The following is a 19,617-nucleotide window of genomic DNA, read 5'->3' as shown; positions in this document are numbered from 1 at the left end:
TAGTTAGTGAAAACCTTTTACGGTAACAAGATTAAACACTCACAGGGCTTTTCTGCAGTTGTTCACAGCTGGTATCAATCTTCTTCTACCCTTATCTGATGTATTGTATTTCTTGAGGTCCAGCTCAACCAACACCTCCTCTGACATCTGAAGCATGTAGGCAATTGTTGAGCAGTGAGCAGGAGAGAGTTTCTTCTCTGAGTGTTTGTCTGATTTCACAAAATCCTGAATCTCTCTGGACAGAGTCTGATCTTTGACTTCCAGCAGACAGAGGAACAGATTGATGGATCTTTCAGTGGAAAGCCCATGTCCATCTTTGATCTTCTCTTTAATGTACTGTGTGGTTCTCCTGATGCTTTCTGAGCTCTTCTTTGTGTGTGTCAGTAAATCCTGTAAGAGTCTCTGATTTGTCTCCAGTGAGACACCCAGCAGGAATCGTAGGAACAGATCCAGCCGTCCATTCTCACTCTCAAGGGCTTTATCTACTGCACCTTTTAGCAGATTATGCACTACATCAATAAACTGCAATGTGTCAACATTTTTCATTACATAATGGTAAAAGACGTAAAAAGCAGCTAGAAATTCCTGAACGCTCAGATGAATGAAGCTGTAGACTTTCCTCTGATGAATCACAGATTCCTCCTTAAAGATCTCAGTACAAATCCCAGAATACACTGAGGCGTCAGTGACATCTATGCCGCTCTCTCTCAGGTCCTCCTCATAGAACATCACATTACCCTTCATCAGCTGTTTGAAAGCCACTTCAGCAAGTTTCACAATCATGTCTCTGTTGGACTGCAGGAGTTTCTCTGGATCTCTCTCTTCATACTTCTGATTCCTCATGTTGATCTGAATCAACAGGAAGTGGATGTACATTTCAGTCAGAGTTTGAGGGATTTCTGCACTTAGATCTTCTTTCAGGAGCTTTTGAAGCACAGTGGATGAGATCCAGCAGAAGACGGGTATGTGGCACATGATGTGGAGGCTTCTTGCTCTTCTGATGTGTGAGATGATTCTGCTGGCTTGATGCTCATCACTGATTCTCTTCCTGAAATAGTCCTCCTTCTGAGGCTCACTGAATCCCTGAATTTCTGTCAGACGGTTGATGTATTTGGAGGGGATCTGATTGGCTGCTGCTGGTCTGGAGGTGATCCAGATGAGAGAAGAGGGAAGCAGCTCTCCTGTCATGAGCTTTGACATCAACACACCCACTGATGAAGTCTCAGTCACATCAGAAACTTTCTGAGCATCTGAAAACATCAGTGTGATTCTGCTTTCATCCAGACCATCCAAGATCAACACAACTTTACTCTCCTCATAAATCTTTGAGTCCAGATCTTGAAGTTCAGGATGAAAGTCCAGCAGAAGTCTGTGAAGACTGTACTGATGATCTCGGATCAAGTTCAGTTCTCTAAATGGAAGCACAAACATGAAGTCTACATCCTGATTGGCTTTTCCCTCTGCCCAGTCCAGAATGAACTTCTGCACAGAGACGGTTTTTCCGATTCCAGCGATGCCTTTAGTAAGAACAGTCTTGATTTGGTCTTTCTTATCACATCCTGGTCCAGGTGAGGCTTTAAAGATGTCATTGCAGTAGACTGGAGTGTCTTGTGAGTGTTGTGTTCTGGCTGTTTTCTCCATCTGTAAAACCTCATGTTCTTCATTCACTCCTTCTCTCTCTCCCTCTATGATGTAGAGTTGTGTGTAGATCCTGTTCAGGAGGGTTTCATTCCCATGGAATTTGGTTCCCTCAAATAATCTCTCATACTTTATCTTCATGCTGGTTTTATGTTGGTCTTTGACTCTCTGTAGTTCATTATCCACTGGTTTATGCAGGTCTCCAGTCTTCTGCTGGGTTGCTTGTGTATAACAGTGAGCAGAACTGGATCCTCTCATGACTCTGTGTGTCTGTAGAACAGGACGTGTTCTGGATCTCTTTCTGCACTGAGGACAGTCAAAGTCTTCTGGTTGTCTAGACTGATCCCAGTAGAAACTGATGCAGTGTCTGCAGAAACTGTGTCCACAGGTGATAGAGACCGGATCTCTCAGAACCTGCTCACAAACTCCACATCTGGACTGAACCTGGATCAGATCCTCCCTCTCACTGCTGAGTGAAAGAAGATATCCGTTTTGAGTCACAATAAATAAACAGAAAGGGAGTATAGGAGAATTATTTGCACCAGAGAATTTTTTTAGGAACGGCCAGCTTTGCAATTTTAATTACGTCTACTATGACTCAATGTCCATTTTTTACATTTCATGAGGTCTATTCCATGTCAGAGTTTGTCTTACCTGGGGTCAGAGACCACTGCTTCATCAGTGATATTAGGAGGCATAACTATAGATGTGTTACTCTTCATATAAACAGAGCTGGGTTCTGGAGGTGCTGCTTTGTGATTCTTTAGCCTTACGAGATCAATCAAAGGATTCAGTCAATCTCCATTTATACATTTCATGAGGTCTATTCAGTATCAGAGTTTGTCTTACCTGGGGTCAGAGGTCACTGTTTCATCAGTGATATTAGGTGGCATAACTATAGATGTGTTACTCTTCATAGACACAGAGCTGGGTTCTGGAGATGGTGCTTTGTGATTCTTTAGCCTTACGAGATCAATCAAAGGATTCAGTCAGTCTCCATTTATACATTTCATGAGGTCTATCCAGTATCAGAGTTTGTCTTACCTGGGGTCAGAGGTCACTGCTTCATCAATGATATTAGGTGGCATAACTATAGATGTGTTACTCTTCATAGACACACAGCTGGGTTCTGGAGATACTGCTTTGTGATTCTTTAGCCTTACGAGATCAATCAAAGGATTCAGTCAATCTCCATTTACATTTCATGAGGTCTATTCAATATCAGAGTTTGTCTTACCTGGGGTCAGAGGTCACTGCTTCATCACTGAAATTAGGAGGCATAACTATTGATGTGTCACTCTTCATAGACACACAGCTGGGTTCTGGAGAAGCTGCAGTGCCCCTCACCTCCATCTCCTCATTCAGACTCATTTTAGAGACAGTGTCCTCATCCTCCAGCCCCTCATAGAGATTAGTTTTAGAAGTAAGCTTTGCTGTTTTTCATTCCTTCTAATAAAATATGCAACACAATTTATGGAACACAATTCACATTTTTTATATAGAACACAACATAAAAAATAATTGGGGCATCACTCATCTAAGGTCACTGAAACTCTTTGTTTCTTTTGGGCAATAACAGTTGCTTTGAAGATTGTCCATTAATAAGTTTAGACTAGGGCTGTGAATAATTAATAACACTGTTTTTTGTGTTAATATGCAATGAATTGCACCCAAATTAATTAAAGGCATCTAGGCATCATACATACAGTCCATACATCATAGCATGAATTTTACATTTGTAATTATTAGTATTATTTACTTTTAATTTATCGACAATTGCAAAAAATAATAATCTGAACGTAATACTGGAAATATGTACTGAATGTAAAACTTCTTCAAACTCTTCAGATCAGATCATGTGAGTTCACTCTAGAAACCACAATGACTAGAAAAACTGGTTCACAAGGAAACATAAAAAAAAGAACTTTAAAAACGAGGGCCATGAATTCATTTTCCATCTGTTTATGAAAACAGATCATTTCCCATATTTTATGAAAGTGCTCAAACAGTGCACAAATGCTGCTTACATCAAATAGATTGCTCTGGTAAAATAAAGTCATGTTCTCTGTATGACAAAGTCTTTCAAAACAGTCTTTCAACAGATGCCGCACCCACTCCATCTCAAATTTCGTCATCGGTGTCAGACGTGCCTGATTTTAGCACAGTACTTTTCACACACCTGTTTTACAATTCATTCAGTATAATCTGGTATATTTTCTTGTAGGCTATAAAATTCATAAAAGTATCATAAAAACATTGACATGTCATTTATGTGAACCAAGCAGGTGAATTCTATGCAAATATAAATTGATTCAGGTCAAACCTAAGTCATTTCTAATAAATAAATAGTTTTAAATCAGCTACCTGACTTGAACATACCATTGGAAAACTTAACTTGTTTACTGAATGCTTTTTTTTATACATTTTTCAAAAATTAGCAAAAGGAAATTCATTCAGTGGGCACATTGTACAATTCATTGACAGGTTGGACAAATGTGAATTATGCAGGTGAATTCTACACAAATGGCTTCAGGTGGTAACATATATTTTAGTTTTAAACTGTGTAATCATGTCATGTAGTTTTAACATGTACTTACAATAAAAAATATCCCGCGGGTCAATGTTGATTTTTCAGCCTCTTTCCTCACAGATGAAAAGCTGCGTGTTTGCTTTCAGTTTTAGCTGTTCTACCTGTTACACCTGCTTTATTCAGAATTCGAGGAGGAGTTTCATGAAGCAGTTCAGGGTGAAAAAACAAAACAAACAATGTTTTGAAAAAGGAAAATGCATGCTATTAAGGCAGTCAGAAGAGAGATAATAACAAATGCACAGTCAGTCCCCCGGTAGCGGTTTATACTGTAAATCAACCCCAATTCAACTTATCATCACACAATAGGATGCAGCTGTCATGGACTGCATTTCCCATGATCCTCTCTGGCACTTAACCACGCACACTTATTACTCATCAGCCCTCATCAATAATAACATATATATACGCCATCACAACTGGTCTGGCCTTGTCAAGAGAACATGGACCTGTTCCCCTATGTGTCTAGGGGTCAGGAGGGGAGGTAAGAAAGGGGAAAAAGAAAGGTGAGAACACACTTCAATCCTCTGTCCCAGAGTGAAGCTGACCCCCATTTATGTATATGAACAAAAATAATTTTATTTTCAAGAAAAAGCATAAAATAAAGTAAATGAGAGCAAAGGCTCAGGGGAGAGCAGGGCCTAAAATAACAAACAAAACAGTTAGCTCTAACTAGCCTAAGAGATAAGAAAGACAAACATAAAATTCCCTCAACTCCCTTGCTGTACAAAAACATGGACAAAAAGCAGTATTAAGCAGTACTATTTAGTATTTAAAATCACACAATTTAGAAGGGCCACAATATCTTCTGCTTAATCTCAAACGGGAAGAAGATCACTTAACAGTTCCTGCTGACTCCCTGCTGAAACTCAATTAGCCACTGCCAATACACAACTATTGTCTTTATACCAGAAGCAAGCACAAAGTTCAGTCTGGAGCAGGGGAGAAGTGTGTCTCAAGCTGTCTCATTTCGAAGGCTGCGTCCTCTGGAGGTTGCATTTGTCGGCCGCATACATCATTAAGTCTTATTTCAGTAAAGTAACCATTATACAATTGACTGTTATTCCTGATGAAGCATAAATTGTTGTAATTTCTTTTTGACTATGGAATGTAGTTGTCAGTTTACTTAAATAAAGCAGCTTCAATAACGTATGTGCCTAACAAATGCGAACCCCAGAGGACGCAGCCTTTGAAATGAGACTTCGGCTCAGTCAGCAAACTCTGAACTACCCCAATATACTCTTGGGCTGTGTCGCCCCTATACCCTCAAAGGCACTATTTGAGGGCACAACCATTTGTAGTGGTGTCCGAAACCATAGTGTGACATTACGGAGCACACTCATTCAATCCCACAATGCACCGCAATAATGAGTGTACAACCGATGTACAGTAAACGTCTAGAGAATACGCATAATGCACTGTGAGAGTCGCGCCGCGTGCCGAATGAATTCCTGTGTCTGACCAGAGGATGGCGCCTACAGCTGAATCATCCATCCATCCACTTCCCAATGTGGCTACAATGTAATATCATACAGGTATAAATTCATTTTTACTTGATTATGATAAGATCTTGAAGATCATGCTAGTTTTCATGGCAGAGCTCAAGAGAAATCTTTTCATTACTACTGGAGCTACCAGTTTGCTATGTTTCAAATGATTATTAAACAGCAAACACAAACTATACAAACTGACCAATCAGCATAAAGTATATTATGGTTTATCAGACAGTGACTGATTCTTTGACCCTCTCAAAGGATAAAATAGACAAATGTGAGCAGGGAGAGTATCACACTTATCTCAATGTGTTTTAAGGCATCTGATTTTTTTATTATTATTTTTTATTCTGAAAAGTTCTCTGACAAAGAAGTGGCAACATTTTTAAAGCATCATTGTGCCCAAATCATGTAATACGTCTGTAATCATTTCTGTTTATATGTGCTCTTCCCCTTGATTTAAAGTCCTTCCCATGTGATCACAAACACAAACTCACAAGCCCACAGTCAGACTCTGGACTTCTGTTTGCAGATGACGAAACTCTATAAACACCAGATCAGACACAGTTCAACACTCATCTTATTAAAATGTATTTCAATATATTTTACTGTTATGATATATTAGGGTTGCTATTCTCCAAACCATTAATAAACACACAAACATGCACACAGTATGATTTATTGTTAGGGTTTATTGAGGTTTAGGTGAGTAATCAAACTCTATTAACAATGTGCAAAGTGTGCTGTTGTTGTTTCAGTGTTTGTAGGTAGTTTTTAACTGAGATTTTGTTTTTGGTGGGGTGAATATAGGCACGATATGGGCTTGAGATATGGGCCCTACATGGTTTTGTCCATACTGGGGCTAATGGAACCCATGGACAAACTCATGTAAGGTTCATATATACTTCATACCCATATCACGCCTACAACATCAACGTATCATCAACATATGGTGGACATCAGTTTTTGTTTTTATTCCTATCTTTAAGGCCTGTGGTCTAAATACAGTGTCTGTTTCAGTACTTGCTCTTGTAGATTATTGCTGAGTTCATAATTGTGTAAAATAAAGAAGGCTGCTGGTTCTGAAGGAACATGAGTCTGATGTAGACTAAGATCTTTAGTAGAATTAATAACGCATGGTTGAAATTAATTTGTCCTGTAAAGATGTCCAATTTTGCTGTTATACTGTGAGGTATCAAATCTTTCACCAAACATTATTGGACTACATACCAGAATTTATTTTTGCAACTTAAAAAAAATAAGAGACCCATGAGCAAAGATGGCAGTACTTATTGGCAAGCAGGTCACGTTCAAGCCAAGCAACTACCACTGAGATGAATGGCAATAGTAATAGTAACAAAACGCAATAGTGAACTCCAGGTGTTATAGACATCATTGATCAGTGCATGAGCAACTGCTTGGAGCTTATAAAGTATTCAATGAAAATCATTATCCATAACATAATACATATTAAAAGAAACAATGTAAAAGTTTAAATAGTGTCTGAAGTCTAACTTTAGATTTTCATCATAAATAGATCAATCTCTTACTTGCACAAAACTAAGTGTATCTGACTGTCTCTGTCCAGTAGGAGGCGCTACAAGACCATCAGAAATTGAGAAGGTGCTAGATATTCACAATCCAGAATAAAGTCAAGTCTGATATGGTTCAAACTAATGCTTTTGTGTGCTGAATCTCTGTTGTGACCTCTACTGTATGTCTCATGTTAACATTCATATTGTCTTCCTTTGTTTACTCATGTAATATTGTGGTCCTGTTCTCTGTAAAGATTGGAACAAAAATAAGTGATCAAATAAATTGAACTGAATGCCACTTACAGTTCATTAATTAATGACCAAACTGAAAATAAAAACAGTTTGAACTGGGCCTTGTCAGACTGCACTGTGTGGATGGATACAGGACAGTGCAGATTTACAATAAAACATTGCAGTAACGGTACATTTGGAGAAACCAGTTAATTCACTTTTGTCTCACACACAATTCTGAGAAAACAGGAGGATCTCAGTGACTCTGCATTGCTCAAACCACAGTTCTTATGACATGATTTGAGGGCCACCTCAGTCACTGTGCCCTCTTACCTTAGATTTAGTACTTTTTTAACCATTTGTATTTTACCATATTTTTGTAAAATGTTACATGAAAAAAAAAAAAAAAAAAAAAAAAAAATTGCATTTACTAACTGTAGTTACATTATTTCATAATATTAACCTTAATTTGCATTATATACAATAAATGTTGGCAAAGAAATACCATTGTTCCTTTTGTGTGTATTTCTAGCTTTTAAATTTCCTTCTGTCTTAAGAGAAGAAGGGAGAGAGACACTGAAATCCAGTGATCTACCCACCTAATCAGGTGAAATAAGAGAGAATAAGTGTAATTATTTTATTTAATTGGTGATTCTAATCAATTTATTTAATTATTTTTATTTAATCAACAATTAAAAGTATTATTAAATAAATACATAAAATAGATGAAAATTAATTAATACAGATGTAAATACATAAGACCTTCATGATGATTTGCCACAGTGGTGCATGATTCTTGCAGACAATTAATGAATGAAATTCAGGGTGGAGGGAGTGGAAATGTTTAGTGACTCATTACTATGTAATAAAACTGGCCATTTATAATAGAATATTCTTGGTTTTTCACAATTAAAGAGTGAATTAAAGAGTGTAGACTGAGTACAGTTGTAGATTTTTGCTGTTCTGCACACATGTTGAATTAAAATAGCATTTTTTTTAAAAATTAGATGTTTTTATCATAGCAAAATGACTTTCTAAGAACTGCCCCCATTACAGTCTGAATGTGCATATATACTGTCATCATCTGTGTGCAACTTCCATGAGAAGGGAAATATTCAGTGTTACAACATCTGTACTCACACTACCTTGGCATTTAAGCCTGTGTTTGTTATTAAATCTGACACAGAGTCAGTTCAGACTCAAAAACCTTAAATCCAGCATAGAGGGGTTCAGTGAATGTGGTGTTGATTGTGTGTAAGTGTGTGAGTGTGTGTGTGTTAGAGACGCTGTAGAAGGACAGAGTGCCGGCCGGCCAGTCCACATACACTCCTACTCTCTTAGATTGTGGTAAATGAGTTGGTATGTTATTGCTGACATTACTGTGCCAGACAACAAATCCATTACCAGTGCAGAAAAGACACCATGATTTGTCATTGTATCCAAACTTACAGACAGTCTCTTTCCTGCTGATTCCTTTATAGGCCACTGCTATACGAGCCCAAGAGCCCCATTCAACCTCCCAGTAACAGCGTTCAGTCAGACTCTCTCGACACAGAACCTGAGGAACATCAGCAAATCTCTCTGGATGATCAGGATACGGCTGATGATCTTTCACATATGTGATCTTTCTGTTCCCCTCAGACAGAATGAGTTGAGTGTGTGCTGTGTTTGGATCCAGTGTGAGATCACAGGCATCTGAACACAAGATAACAGATAAAACAATTTATTAATCTCATTTGTTATCATTAAATGTGTGAGAGTGTGCAAGTGGAAAAACCTACATTTTTGAAGCCCTAGTTTGATCCAGAAGGGCCCTCCATGATCCAAACTAGAAAGTCACACAAACGTAGACAAAAATAATCATTAGTAGTTGGAATAGTTATTCTTGTACAGCCCATTTATATAAAGATATTTATTTGTGTAGCACTTTAGCACAAATTATTCCAAAGCAGCTTCACAGAGCCAGATGTCTCAATATCTCAGTGTTTTTAGGCCCTAGTGAACAGACTTATAAGAAAAATTTGCTGTCATGTTTTTGTACCTCTGGTGAGCATCTAAAGGAGCTAAATGCGATTTGATATATGCATATAATCATAAAACACATTATTTAATATTCATTTGTACATTTTTTATTTGAATGGGTCTGGAGCTGAATGCAGGAAGGTAGATTTCCAGAAACAGGATTGAGCATCCCAAATGTAACCTACAAGTAACACCATATGGGTGTCTCTACCATCTTCAAATTCTTAGTAACCAAATCTATATCTTATAATTCAGTAGTTCCCAACCCTAGTCCTGGAATATAAACAAAACACTACACATTTTGGATGTCTCTTTCATCTGACACACCCATCCGAGGCCTTAGAGTTTCCTCTAATGAGCCGATGATCAGGTGCGTTTAATTATGGAGACATCTAAAATTTGCAGTGCTGGGGCCTCGAGGACCACTCTTATATTTTTTTTAGCAAACACTTTCTGCCAATATTACACTTTTACTGTAAAAATATATAAAATGCCAATAAGGAATATGTTACAAATACATTTTGTGAGTTAGAATAAGGATTTAATTATTACATGAGGAGATGAGAAGTACCAGAAGAAGAAATTATGATTTTACTTTCAAAGCAAAGTTTAGGGTTCTTAACTTGTACCCCACATACTTGAGTATCTGCAGTGAGCAGTTTGGATCCTTCAGTTTGTCGTTGAGCAGCTGGACTCCTGATTGTCCTGGGTGATTGTAGCTCAGATCCAGCTCTCTCAGGTGTGAGGGGTTTGAACTCAGTGCTGAGGACACATAACCACAGCCTTCCTCTGTCACCATACAGCCTGACATCCTACAAACACACACAGTCAGATCATCGAGAGACACACATCAACAGACTGATCATTTACAATCCCATAGCAGTAAATAGGGGTTGATTTAAAGCTATAATGAAACCCTACCCTTCAAATAATCATCCACATATGAATAACTCAATGTGAAAGTCAAACCTCAGTATCTCCAGCTGACAGTTTGGACTCTTCAGTCCATCAGAAATAATCTTCACTCCTAAATCCTGCAGGTCATTGTTACTCAGATCCAGCTCTTTCAGGACAGAGTGTGGGGATTGTAGAGCTGATGACACACTTTCACAATGCTGTTCAGTGAGATTACAGCCAGCAAGACTGAAAGAAATGAGATTTATATTTTTATATACATTCTACAATTAGGATTTCAATGATGTCAGCTTCATTCTTTTGAGCAAAAAATATTTCTCTGCACCAATTTATAAATACAAAAATATATATACGTGGGTGCGTTGATTTACTCAATAAGCAAGATGAGTAGAAAAAGGAAATTTGCACACCAAACAAATGCAGAGTTCAAGGTCCTTTGAGCAAAAAAGCTTTTACTGAAGATTTACATGGAACAAAATATCAAAAGTGCTTCATTCTTGTAAAAAGACATTATAAAATAAGCAAAATGTTAGATGTAAAAGTTATCACAACAATTATAATTTTTTCAGAAACTCTTCATTGTAATATTTATTAATCACTCACAGGGCTTTTCTGCAGTTGTTCACAGCTGGTATCAATCTTCTTCTACCTTCATCTGATGTGTTGTATTTCTTGAGGTCCAGCTCATCCAGAACCTCCTCTGACATCTGAAGCATGTAGGAGATTGTTGAGCAGTGAGCAGGAGAGAGTTTCTTCTCTGAGTGTTTGTCTGATTTCACAAACTCCTGAATCTCTCTGGACAGAGTCTGATCTTTGACTTCCAGCAGATAAAGGAACAGATTGATGGATATTTCAGTGGAGAGTCCATGTCCATCTTTGATCTTCTCTTTAATGTACTGTGTGGTTCTCCTGATGCTCTCTGAGCTGTTCTCTGTGTGTGTCAGTAGATCCTGTAAGAGCCTCTGATTGGACTCCAGTGAGACACCCAGCAGGAACCGCAGGAACAGATCCAGGTGTCCATTCTCACTATCAATGGCTTTATCTACTGCTCCTTTAAGCAAATTTTGTACTGAAGCAAAATTCTTTAGTCCTTCCATAGTTGTACTTACATGATAGTAAAACACATAGAAAGCAGCAAGAAACTCCTGAACACTCAGATGAATGAAGCTGTAGACTTTCCTCTGATGAATCACAGATTCCTCCTTAAAGATCTCAGTGCAAATCCCAGAATACACTGAGGCGTCAGTGACATCTATGCCGCTCTCTCTCAGGTCCTCCTCATAGAACATCACATTGCCCTTCATCAGCTGATTGAAAGCCACTTCAGCAAGTTTCACAATCACTTCTCTGTTGGACTGCAGGAGTTTCTCTGGATCTCTCTCTTCATACTTCTGATTCCTCATGTTGATCTGAATCAGCAGGAAGTGGATGTACATTTCAGTCAGAGTTTGAGGGATTTCTGCACTCCGATCTTCTTTCAGGAGCGTTTGAAGCACAGTGGATGAGATCCAGCAGAAGACGGGTATGTGGCACATGATGTGGAGGCTTCTTGCTCTTCTGATGTGTGAGATGATTCTGCTGGCTTGATGCTCATCACTGATTCTCTTCCTGAAATATTCCTCCTTCTGGGGCTCATTGAATCCCTGAATTTCTGTCAGACGGTTGATGTATTCGGTAGGGATCTGATTGGCTGCTGCTGGTCTGGAGGTGATCCAGATGAGAGCAGAGGGAAGCAGCTCTCCTTTCATGAGGTTTGACATCAACACACCCACTGATGAAGTCTCAGTCACATCAGAAACTTTCTGAGCATCTGAAAACATCAGTGTCATTCTGCTTTCATCCAGACCATCAAAGATGAACACAACTTTACAATCCTCATAAATCTTTGAGTCCAGATCCTGAAGTTCAGGATGAAAGTCCAGCAGAAGTCTGTGAAGACTGTACTGATGATCTCGGATCAAGTTCAGCTCTCGAAATGGAAGCACAAACATGAAATCTACATCCTGATTGGCTTTTCCCTCAGCCCAGTCCAGAATGAACTTCTGCACAGAGACGGTTTTTCCGATTCCAGCGATGCCTTTAGTAAGAACAGTCTTGATTTGGTCTTTCTCTTCACATCCTGGTTCAGGTGAAGCTTTAAAGATGTCATTGCAGTAGATTGGAGTGTCTTGTGAGTGTTGTGTTCTGGCTGTTTTCTCCATCTGTAAAATCTCATGTTCTTCATTCACTCCTTCTCTCTCTCCCTCTATGATGTAGAGCTGTGTGTAGATCCTGTTCAGGAGGGTTTCATTCTCTTGGAGTTTGTTTCCCTGAAATAATCTCTCATATTTGTTCTTCATGCTGGTTTTGTGTTGGTATTTGACTCTCTGTAGATCATCATCTTCTGGTTTCTGCAGTTCTCCAGTCTCCTCCAGCAGGACTGGCTGTGGGTCATGATGCCTGGGGTCAGAGGTCACTGCTTTATCACTGAGTTCAGGGGGCTCAATAATGGATCTCTCACTTTTCATGGATACACAGCTGAGTTCAGAAGATGTGGGTCTGTCAGCAAATACAGAAAAAAATCATGTAATTTTTCTTGTGACTTGTCGGGTTAAATCTGCAGTCTGTAAGTTTTGCTTCTTTGTCGCCATCTCTGAAACCTGCAATTGCAGTTATTTGTGGAATTATCATCTTTACGTGAGTTGTGTATCAGCACGGCTCCTCAGTGCGGATGAATCTAATGTTTGCTATCAATCACCACATCGATGTGGATACTGTACTTCAGAATCACAGATTCTATGTCTTGGAAGTTTGACCAAAATAAGAATTTTCACTGGAAAATATCATCTGAACAAGTAAGCAACATGTCTGCCACTTTTGTTCTGACCAACTGAGAAATAAAAGCATTACAATAAATCGCGGTGATTAAATCTAACGATCGCTTAGCTCAGATCACGTCAAACCATGCAAATTATTATTATTGCTATACTTTGTTCTCAAATTGTTGTTGTAACAACATCAGCATTGTGTAACTATAGTTGCGTCCCAAATGATGCACTATACACTATGCAATTATACACTATGTACTTATGCACTATGTACTCATCCATGTAGTGCGTGAATTGTATAAAGTTATTTTGTCATTTAACATCGGAGTCTGACAGCCCATTCCCCTCCACTACGTAATTAAAGCTGCGACAGTTGAGTGCATGAAGTGTCCAACATTCCACATTTCATTTTTTCCGTTAATTTAGTGCATCATCCGGGTATTTAAAGTGTACTTTTTCTTTTTGGAATTTTCAGTGTGAACTCACTCGCACTATTTGTACTTAAACGTCATAGAATAGTGCATAAGTACGCGAATTGGGATGCACCTTATGTGTATTTAATGTGTATTAGCGTTACCTGTAGATTTCAATTTCTGTAATTTGTCATACCATACAATCCGCCATCAAAATAATAAGTTTGATTAATCCAGCTGCTGTGAGAAAAGGCTATAAATGATCCGTCACCTGCAGTATCCTCACATGATATAGACTATAGCTAAGGGCTCCTTCTTTATGTAAACAGACGTGACGTAATGACGCAAAGACGAACAGCTGCATGCTCGAATTTCCCACGGAAACCCACCAGTACCACTCAGATTAGAAAACATTATTACAAGCTTACCTTTGTGAATCGGGCTAAAGTAAGGAGATAGTTTTGAACACTGGCTGGTTATGTACTTGCTCAAAAATTGATTTTGGTCATTTTTAACCAAGTTACGGACTGCAGCTTTAAGTTATTTAACAACAATTGCTTGTGTCCATCACTGGATAGTGTCTCACCTTAAGTCAGAGGTCACTGCTCCACCACTGAGATCAGGGGGCTCAATAATGGATCTGTTACTCTTCATAGACACACAGCTGGGTTCAGGAGATGTGGCTCCTCTCTCCTCTCTCTCCACAGAGAGACTCATTTTAGAAGCAGCTCTTTTCATTTCATCCATTAAAGAGGATAGTTTTACTCCTGCAAACACATTTATTAATTAACATCACTTAAAACTTTACATCAGTCTTTCTATTTTTATACAATACTATTCCCCCATAAATATAAGAGAGCCCTACTGTGATATTCCCACCAAATATTTAAAGATATCAGGAGAGTTGTTGTTGATTTGCCTAGTAAATCATTACAAAATTATGATTATTATGGAATTATTTTACATTTTCTGTCCATGTAACCTAATTGCACAATACAAAACACACTTTGAAGTCTTGACATATTGTAATATCTATTACTATACATTTATGGGGTATACACAATGTGTTCAATCTTTGGAAATTAGACAAAATATTAAATTACTCTCTTTATAAGCAGCAACTGCAGAAAACAAAAGCTCTACTCAGCCTGAGCAATCTAACGACGAACAAAGCAAACAACAAAAAATAAAAATGATTGTCATTATGTGAGATTTTGTTGGCTTTCCACACAATTATTTGCTAAATATTTCTAAAAACAGCCTAAAAACAATACAAAACAATACATTTACGAGAACATTTATGTGTCATGACGTAAGCCCATATCGAGTGTATGTAAAGTATTGAGTGAATTAACAAAGCTTACACAACTTCATGCGAACATATATTTAATGTAATTGTAATTTAATGTAATAAATAATCTAAGCAACACATTTCTAGATGTTGTAAAGCTTTTTGAAAATGTACTTACGTGAAAAACTCTCCTGCTTTTACAGCGTCATTCCTTGTCGATAAAGGTGTGCATGTTTACTTTCGTTTAACCTGTTCTTCCTGTTCCACCTGCTTTCACTTTAGAAGTCCCACTACTTCATAGAAACAAAAAATACATGTTCATTTAATGCACACAAACATACATCTGACACAAACATCCTGTAGGGAGAACTCCTAAAGATCATTTTTAGCAAATATGTATTTCATAACAATAAATAAACAGTTATGATTCAGAGAAATTAGGGGAAAAAAACAGATCAGGGAAGAGTAGCATTATTAATTTCGTTGCATACTAGTACATATTTTATTGAATTGAATGCATTTATTGTCATTGTATATGTAACGGTGTGTAAAAGTGTTAAATTGATGCATAAATGGGGACAGCGCCATCTGTCTGCTGCGTGGTGGCATTTAGCACGTGAAATAGGGACCACCCACAGCAGAGATAATGAGACATGTTGCATGTTTTCAGCAGTTGGAGAATTATAAGTTAAAATGATTAAAAAGCGCACAACTAACTTCTTTATTGTGGATTTATTCTGCAATGAACTTCTTATAGAACTGTCGATATGTGTTTGGCGTCGAATGTGTTGTTTTATATTTAGTTATTTTTAGTTTGTATTAGCCCAATCGTAATTAATTTGTGCATTGTCTTTGTTTTATGTAGAAATGATTTAATTATCCATGCAGTTTCCCTTATTTCCACGTTTTCTCCATTATGCAGGTAGTGTTGTTTTAATGTGTTTAATGTAGGTATTAATTAATTGTTCTGACCGCCCAGGCAAGACCGTCACATATGCTAGAACACAATGACAATAAATGCATGCAATTCAAAAAAATATTCTTTAACAAACTATTCAGAATGACTGAATTCAAAAAATGACCTCATATTTAGAGATCATCTGTAACAGATGTGATATAATGTGTTTTGCTCCTTTTGCTTTATTTTCATTATGTCAGAGTTGCTCTGATGGGCATAGACAGTACTGTAATAATGAATTTTCAGAATAGCTTTCATTTCACAGCTCTTATGTGTTTACAGTACGGATGTCTATTCCTGTTCCTGGAGGACCGGTGCCCTGCAGAGTTTAGCTTCAACCCCAGTTAAGCACACCTGAGCCAATTAATCAAGCTCTTCAGGAACTTCTAGGCTGGAATGTTAGAGCTGGTTGGAGCTAAATTATGTAGGACACTGGACCTCCAGGAGCAGGTTTGGACACTCCTGGTCTATAGTATGACAGACATAAAAACATCTCCCTCTCATGGTGCACATCATCATCACAGTCTGAGGTGACTTAATGACTGCTGATTTTACATTAACATATTTCTCACAATCAGGGAAACGTGAAGTAACTGAACACACACTTTTTATGTAAAACTCAGTTTAACATAAAAAAAAACAACAGTGAATAATGAAATATACAATTCCATCATATACCTTTAATAGTTTAAATAAGGGTTTATTTGTTGTTAATCCCAGAGTCTTCTGTAACCACCTACATCATCTATTGGCCTTTGAGCTACTAATTGCTTGGTTGGTTGGTTGTGTTGCAAATGCAAGGCTGATTAGACAGAGAGGTATTTTTGTTATTGAAGCTTTTTTAACATGGTTCCATTAAAAAATGAATGAAAAAAATGAATGTTTATCTGTTCAGTCTCTGTCCAGAAGGGGGAGCTACATGATCATCACAGGTGAAAGAGAAACTTCCATTACCATTTTTTTTTTTTAGTTTAAGTTAAAGTTAGAACTTACAGCGTTGACATTCATATTGTCTTCATTCATTTATTCATATAATATTGTGTTCAGTTGTGGTCCTGTTCTATATGAAGCTGCACTGGAACAATACGTAGGCTACCAACAAATAGATTGAAGTGCATCTTAATTAAAAGTTCATTAATTTATTGAGCAAACTGACAGTACATAATGAACTGTGTCTCTTTATAAGATATAAAGAAAATGGTACAGATTTACAGTAAACACTGCAGGGAGAGGAACCAGTTAATTTTTTTTTTCCCTTAGGACAAAATGAGGATCAGAGAAGATGAAAATGGTTTCTTTCCACAAACCACAGTTAATTATGGTCCACCTGCCTCCTGTCCCAGTCAACACAGCCGTGTGGGGCCCAGATGTGTTCCACCTGGGCTGTCTAACTGGGGCCCAGCCAGTTTTGTCTGCAGTTTCCATGAAGGCCCCACATGGGTTAGCCCAGATTAAATGAACACTGCTCATTGTGTGACTATTTGTTGATGATACAGATGTAATCATCATGTAGTGGCATTGTTTGCACTCATGACAGTCATTGATTATTGAAACCCTGTGACTCTACAGAATGAAATCCAGCAGTATTTTAGTCAGATAAACTGAATGACTTTTAAAATGTGTACAAAAGTTTCATGCTCCTGTTCAAAACACATTGTACACTGAACACTCTTAAACTCCTGCGAAGTTTAGTCACACACAGACATCAAGAATCAGTGTATGAATCTCAATGACGTGAGATTCTGGGTGCATCATACACTGTCTAAAAGCAAAAATGTAAAGTTGCCTTCACACAGCAACAGAATACATTTGTCAGTCCAGTATTTGAGTCCTTAATATGATTATATTCATTCACAGTTTGGTTATTTACGGGCATGACAACCGCATTCTATAACCAAACTCACACCAGTAAATTTTCAGGACTCACAACCCCATTCTTGGAAAACCTGTGCTGTGTGAACTGAACCAGAATGGACAACTATCTGTCTGTCACTCATAGTGTGAGAGATCAGTTCTGCACTGCACAAACCCGTGTCTACCATGTGTTGTGGGTTTTCATGTGTGGTTTCAACTGTGGTTTTAACTTACAGCGAAGGAGATATGAGCTGTGTTGTCTGAAGTTTTTACATCCAGTCGCTGTTTTCCAGCTTCTCCCATCAGTTTTTTGTTCTGCATGTTTTTTGTTCTCTCAAATGCTCCACTCTCCACCCAGATATATAAGTTGTTGTCGCTTTATAAAGATTTGACGAATGAACTTGCGGCTCCATTGGACTCTTGTCATGTCAACAGTGAAAAGACTTTTCAGTTTAATAGACATCGCCATCTTTGATATCTAGGCTGTCACATCTGTCGCTATGTTTACTGGTAAGAGAATATGGCTTGCCTCCCGTTGCATGTTTATGTAACTTTTTAATAGTGAAACTATTATACTGATAGTCAACAAATCTCAAAATAAAAATAAATCTTAAACTAAAGTCTCAAAAACTTGTTTATTTAATATGTACAAACAAAAAGACAACAGCATGCCAAAGTACAATAGTAAGACTTAAACTTTGGTTATACATTGTTAACATTACTACTTTTTATTTCTGAGTAATAATTAGTATGACAATGCAATGTTTCAAAATCCTTCACTGGACTTTCCTGAGCTGTAACAACTAAAACAGCAGACAGAGAAAAAAAAACACTCTTTTTTACTAGTTCACACTTACATATAATTAGATAAGGTAATGAATATGCATATTTGGCGTGCTGTTCAGGGAGAGGGCTCAGATCTCGAAATTTGGCCCAAACCCAGAAGACTCCCCCCATCCCTGGCTGGGATAGGAATAATTGAGAGTGAGGAGTTGGGTGGAGGAAGGATGCTGGAAAAATCTGTAGTGGAACTGAGGTGAGTCTGCTCTCTATATATGCCTCCTCTGGCACTGATTGGTTAGATTATCTGAAGGTGCTCCTCCTGAACTTTGTTAATAAATGACAGATGACAGATGACCAATGACAGACCGGACGTGTTTGGGGAAACCTGTTCAAGAGCAATCACTACTTATGAAAATACCATATGACACCTCTGTAGGAACAGAAATTACATTTCACCATTTAGCTGTGTGAGTTGTTTAATGCAAGAAAGTTTGTGAATGTTTGAAAAAGAGACTGTTTGTGATGGTTCAGATATTCCTCAAAGACACTGAGGCATCATAAACCCTAAATCCAGCATAGAGGGGTTCAGTGAATGTGGTGTTGTATGTGTGTAAGTGTGTGAGTGTGTGTTTGTCAGAGACGCTGTAGAAGGACAGAGTGCCGGCCGACCAGTCCAGATACACTCCTACTCTATTAGAGGAAGGTGAAGGAGCAATTAAATCAGTTCTGTCATTATTGTGACAAACAATGTAACTGTTATCAGAGCAGAAGAGACTCCAGGATTTGTCATTCCATCCAAACACGCAGTCACTCACTCCTTTCCTGCTGATTCCTTTATATGTCACAGCTAATCCAGTAACTCTCCCGCTCCATTCAGCCTCCCAGTAACAGCGTCCAGCCAGACTCTCTCGGCAAAGAACCTGAGGGTATGTATCAAACCTCTCTGGATGATCAGGATACGACTGCTGCTCTTTCATATGTGTCACCTTCCTGTTCTCCTCAGACAGCATGAGTTGATTGTTGACTGTGTTTGGATCCAGTGTGAGATCACAGGCATCTGAATACAAGAAGAGAGTGATTAAACATGGTT

General features: G+C 38.1%; 1 protein-coding gene and 1 long non-coding RNA gene across 17 annotated transcripts in view; one reads left to right on the top strand and one right to left on the bottom strand.

Annotated features, from left to right (window-relative positions):
* Window positions 1-12,314, top strand: part of LOC127508743 (uncharacterized) — a 54,504-nt gene extending 42,190 nt beyond the window's left edge. Inside the window, exons 2-3 of the long non-coding RNA XR_007928907.1 lie at window positions 1,071-1,147; window positions 12,129-12,314. This is a non-coding gene — a long non-coding RNA (uncharacterized LOC127508743). The remainder of the gene's footprint in view (window positions 1-1,070; window positions 1,148-12,128) is intronic.
* The window catches only part of LOC127502457 (NACHT, LRR and PYD domains-containing protein 12-like), a 41,745-nt gene that overhangs the window by 4,177 nt on the left and 17,951 nt on the right, over window positions 1-19,617 (bottom strand). For 3 of the 16 annotated variants that reach the window (XM_051876380.1, XM_051876298.1, XM_051875515.1), the window contains one exon: window positions 18,366-19,584. The exons of 5 other annotated variants lie outside the window; for them this stretch is intronic. In XM_051876380.1, the coding sequence (XP_051732340.1) occupies window positions 19,055-19,584 (530 nt within the window). In that variant the 3' untranslated portion in view covers window positions 18,366-19,054. Of the gene's footprint in view, window positions 1-43; window positions 2,108-2,292; window positions 2,407-2,487; window positions 2,602-2,682; window positions 2,797-2,875; window positions 3,088-4,235; window positions 4,426-7,810; window positions 9,180-9,265; window positions 9,313-10,144; window positions 10,319-10,475; window positions 10,650-11,024; window positions 12,960-14,227; window positions 14,409-15,110; window positions 15,216-18,365; window positions 19,585-19,617 lie in introns of those variants that run through there. 8 more of the 16 variants (XM_051876218.1, XM_051875683.1, XM_051876552.1 and 5 more) reach the window with 7 other exon arrangements.

This window comes from Ctenopharyngodon idella, chromosome 1, assembly GCF_019924925.1.
Source record: "Ctenopharyngodon idella isolate HZGC_01 chromosome 1, HZGC01, whole genome shotgun sequence".
NCBI lineage: Eukaryota > Metazoa > Chordata > Actinopteri > Cypriniformes > Xenocyprididae > Ctenopharyngodon > Ctenopharyngodon idella.
This window is presented reverse-complemented; position numbering and strand designations above follow the sequence as displayed.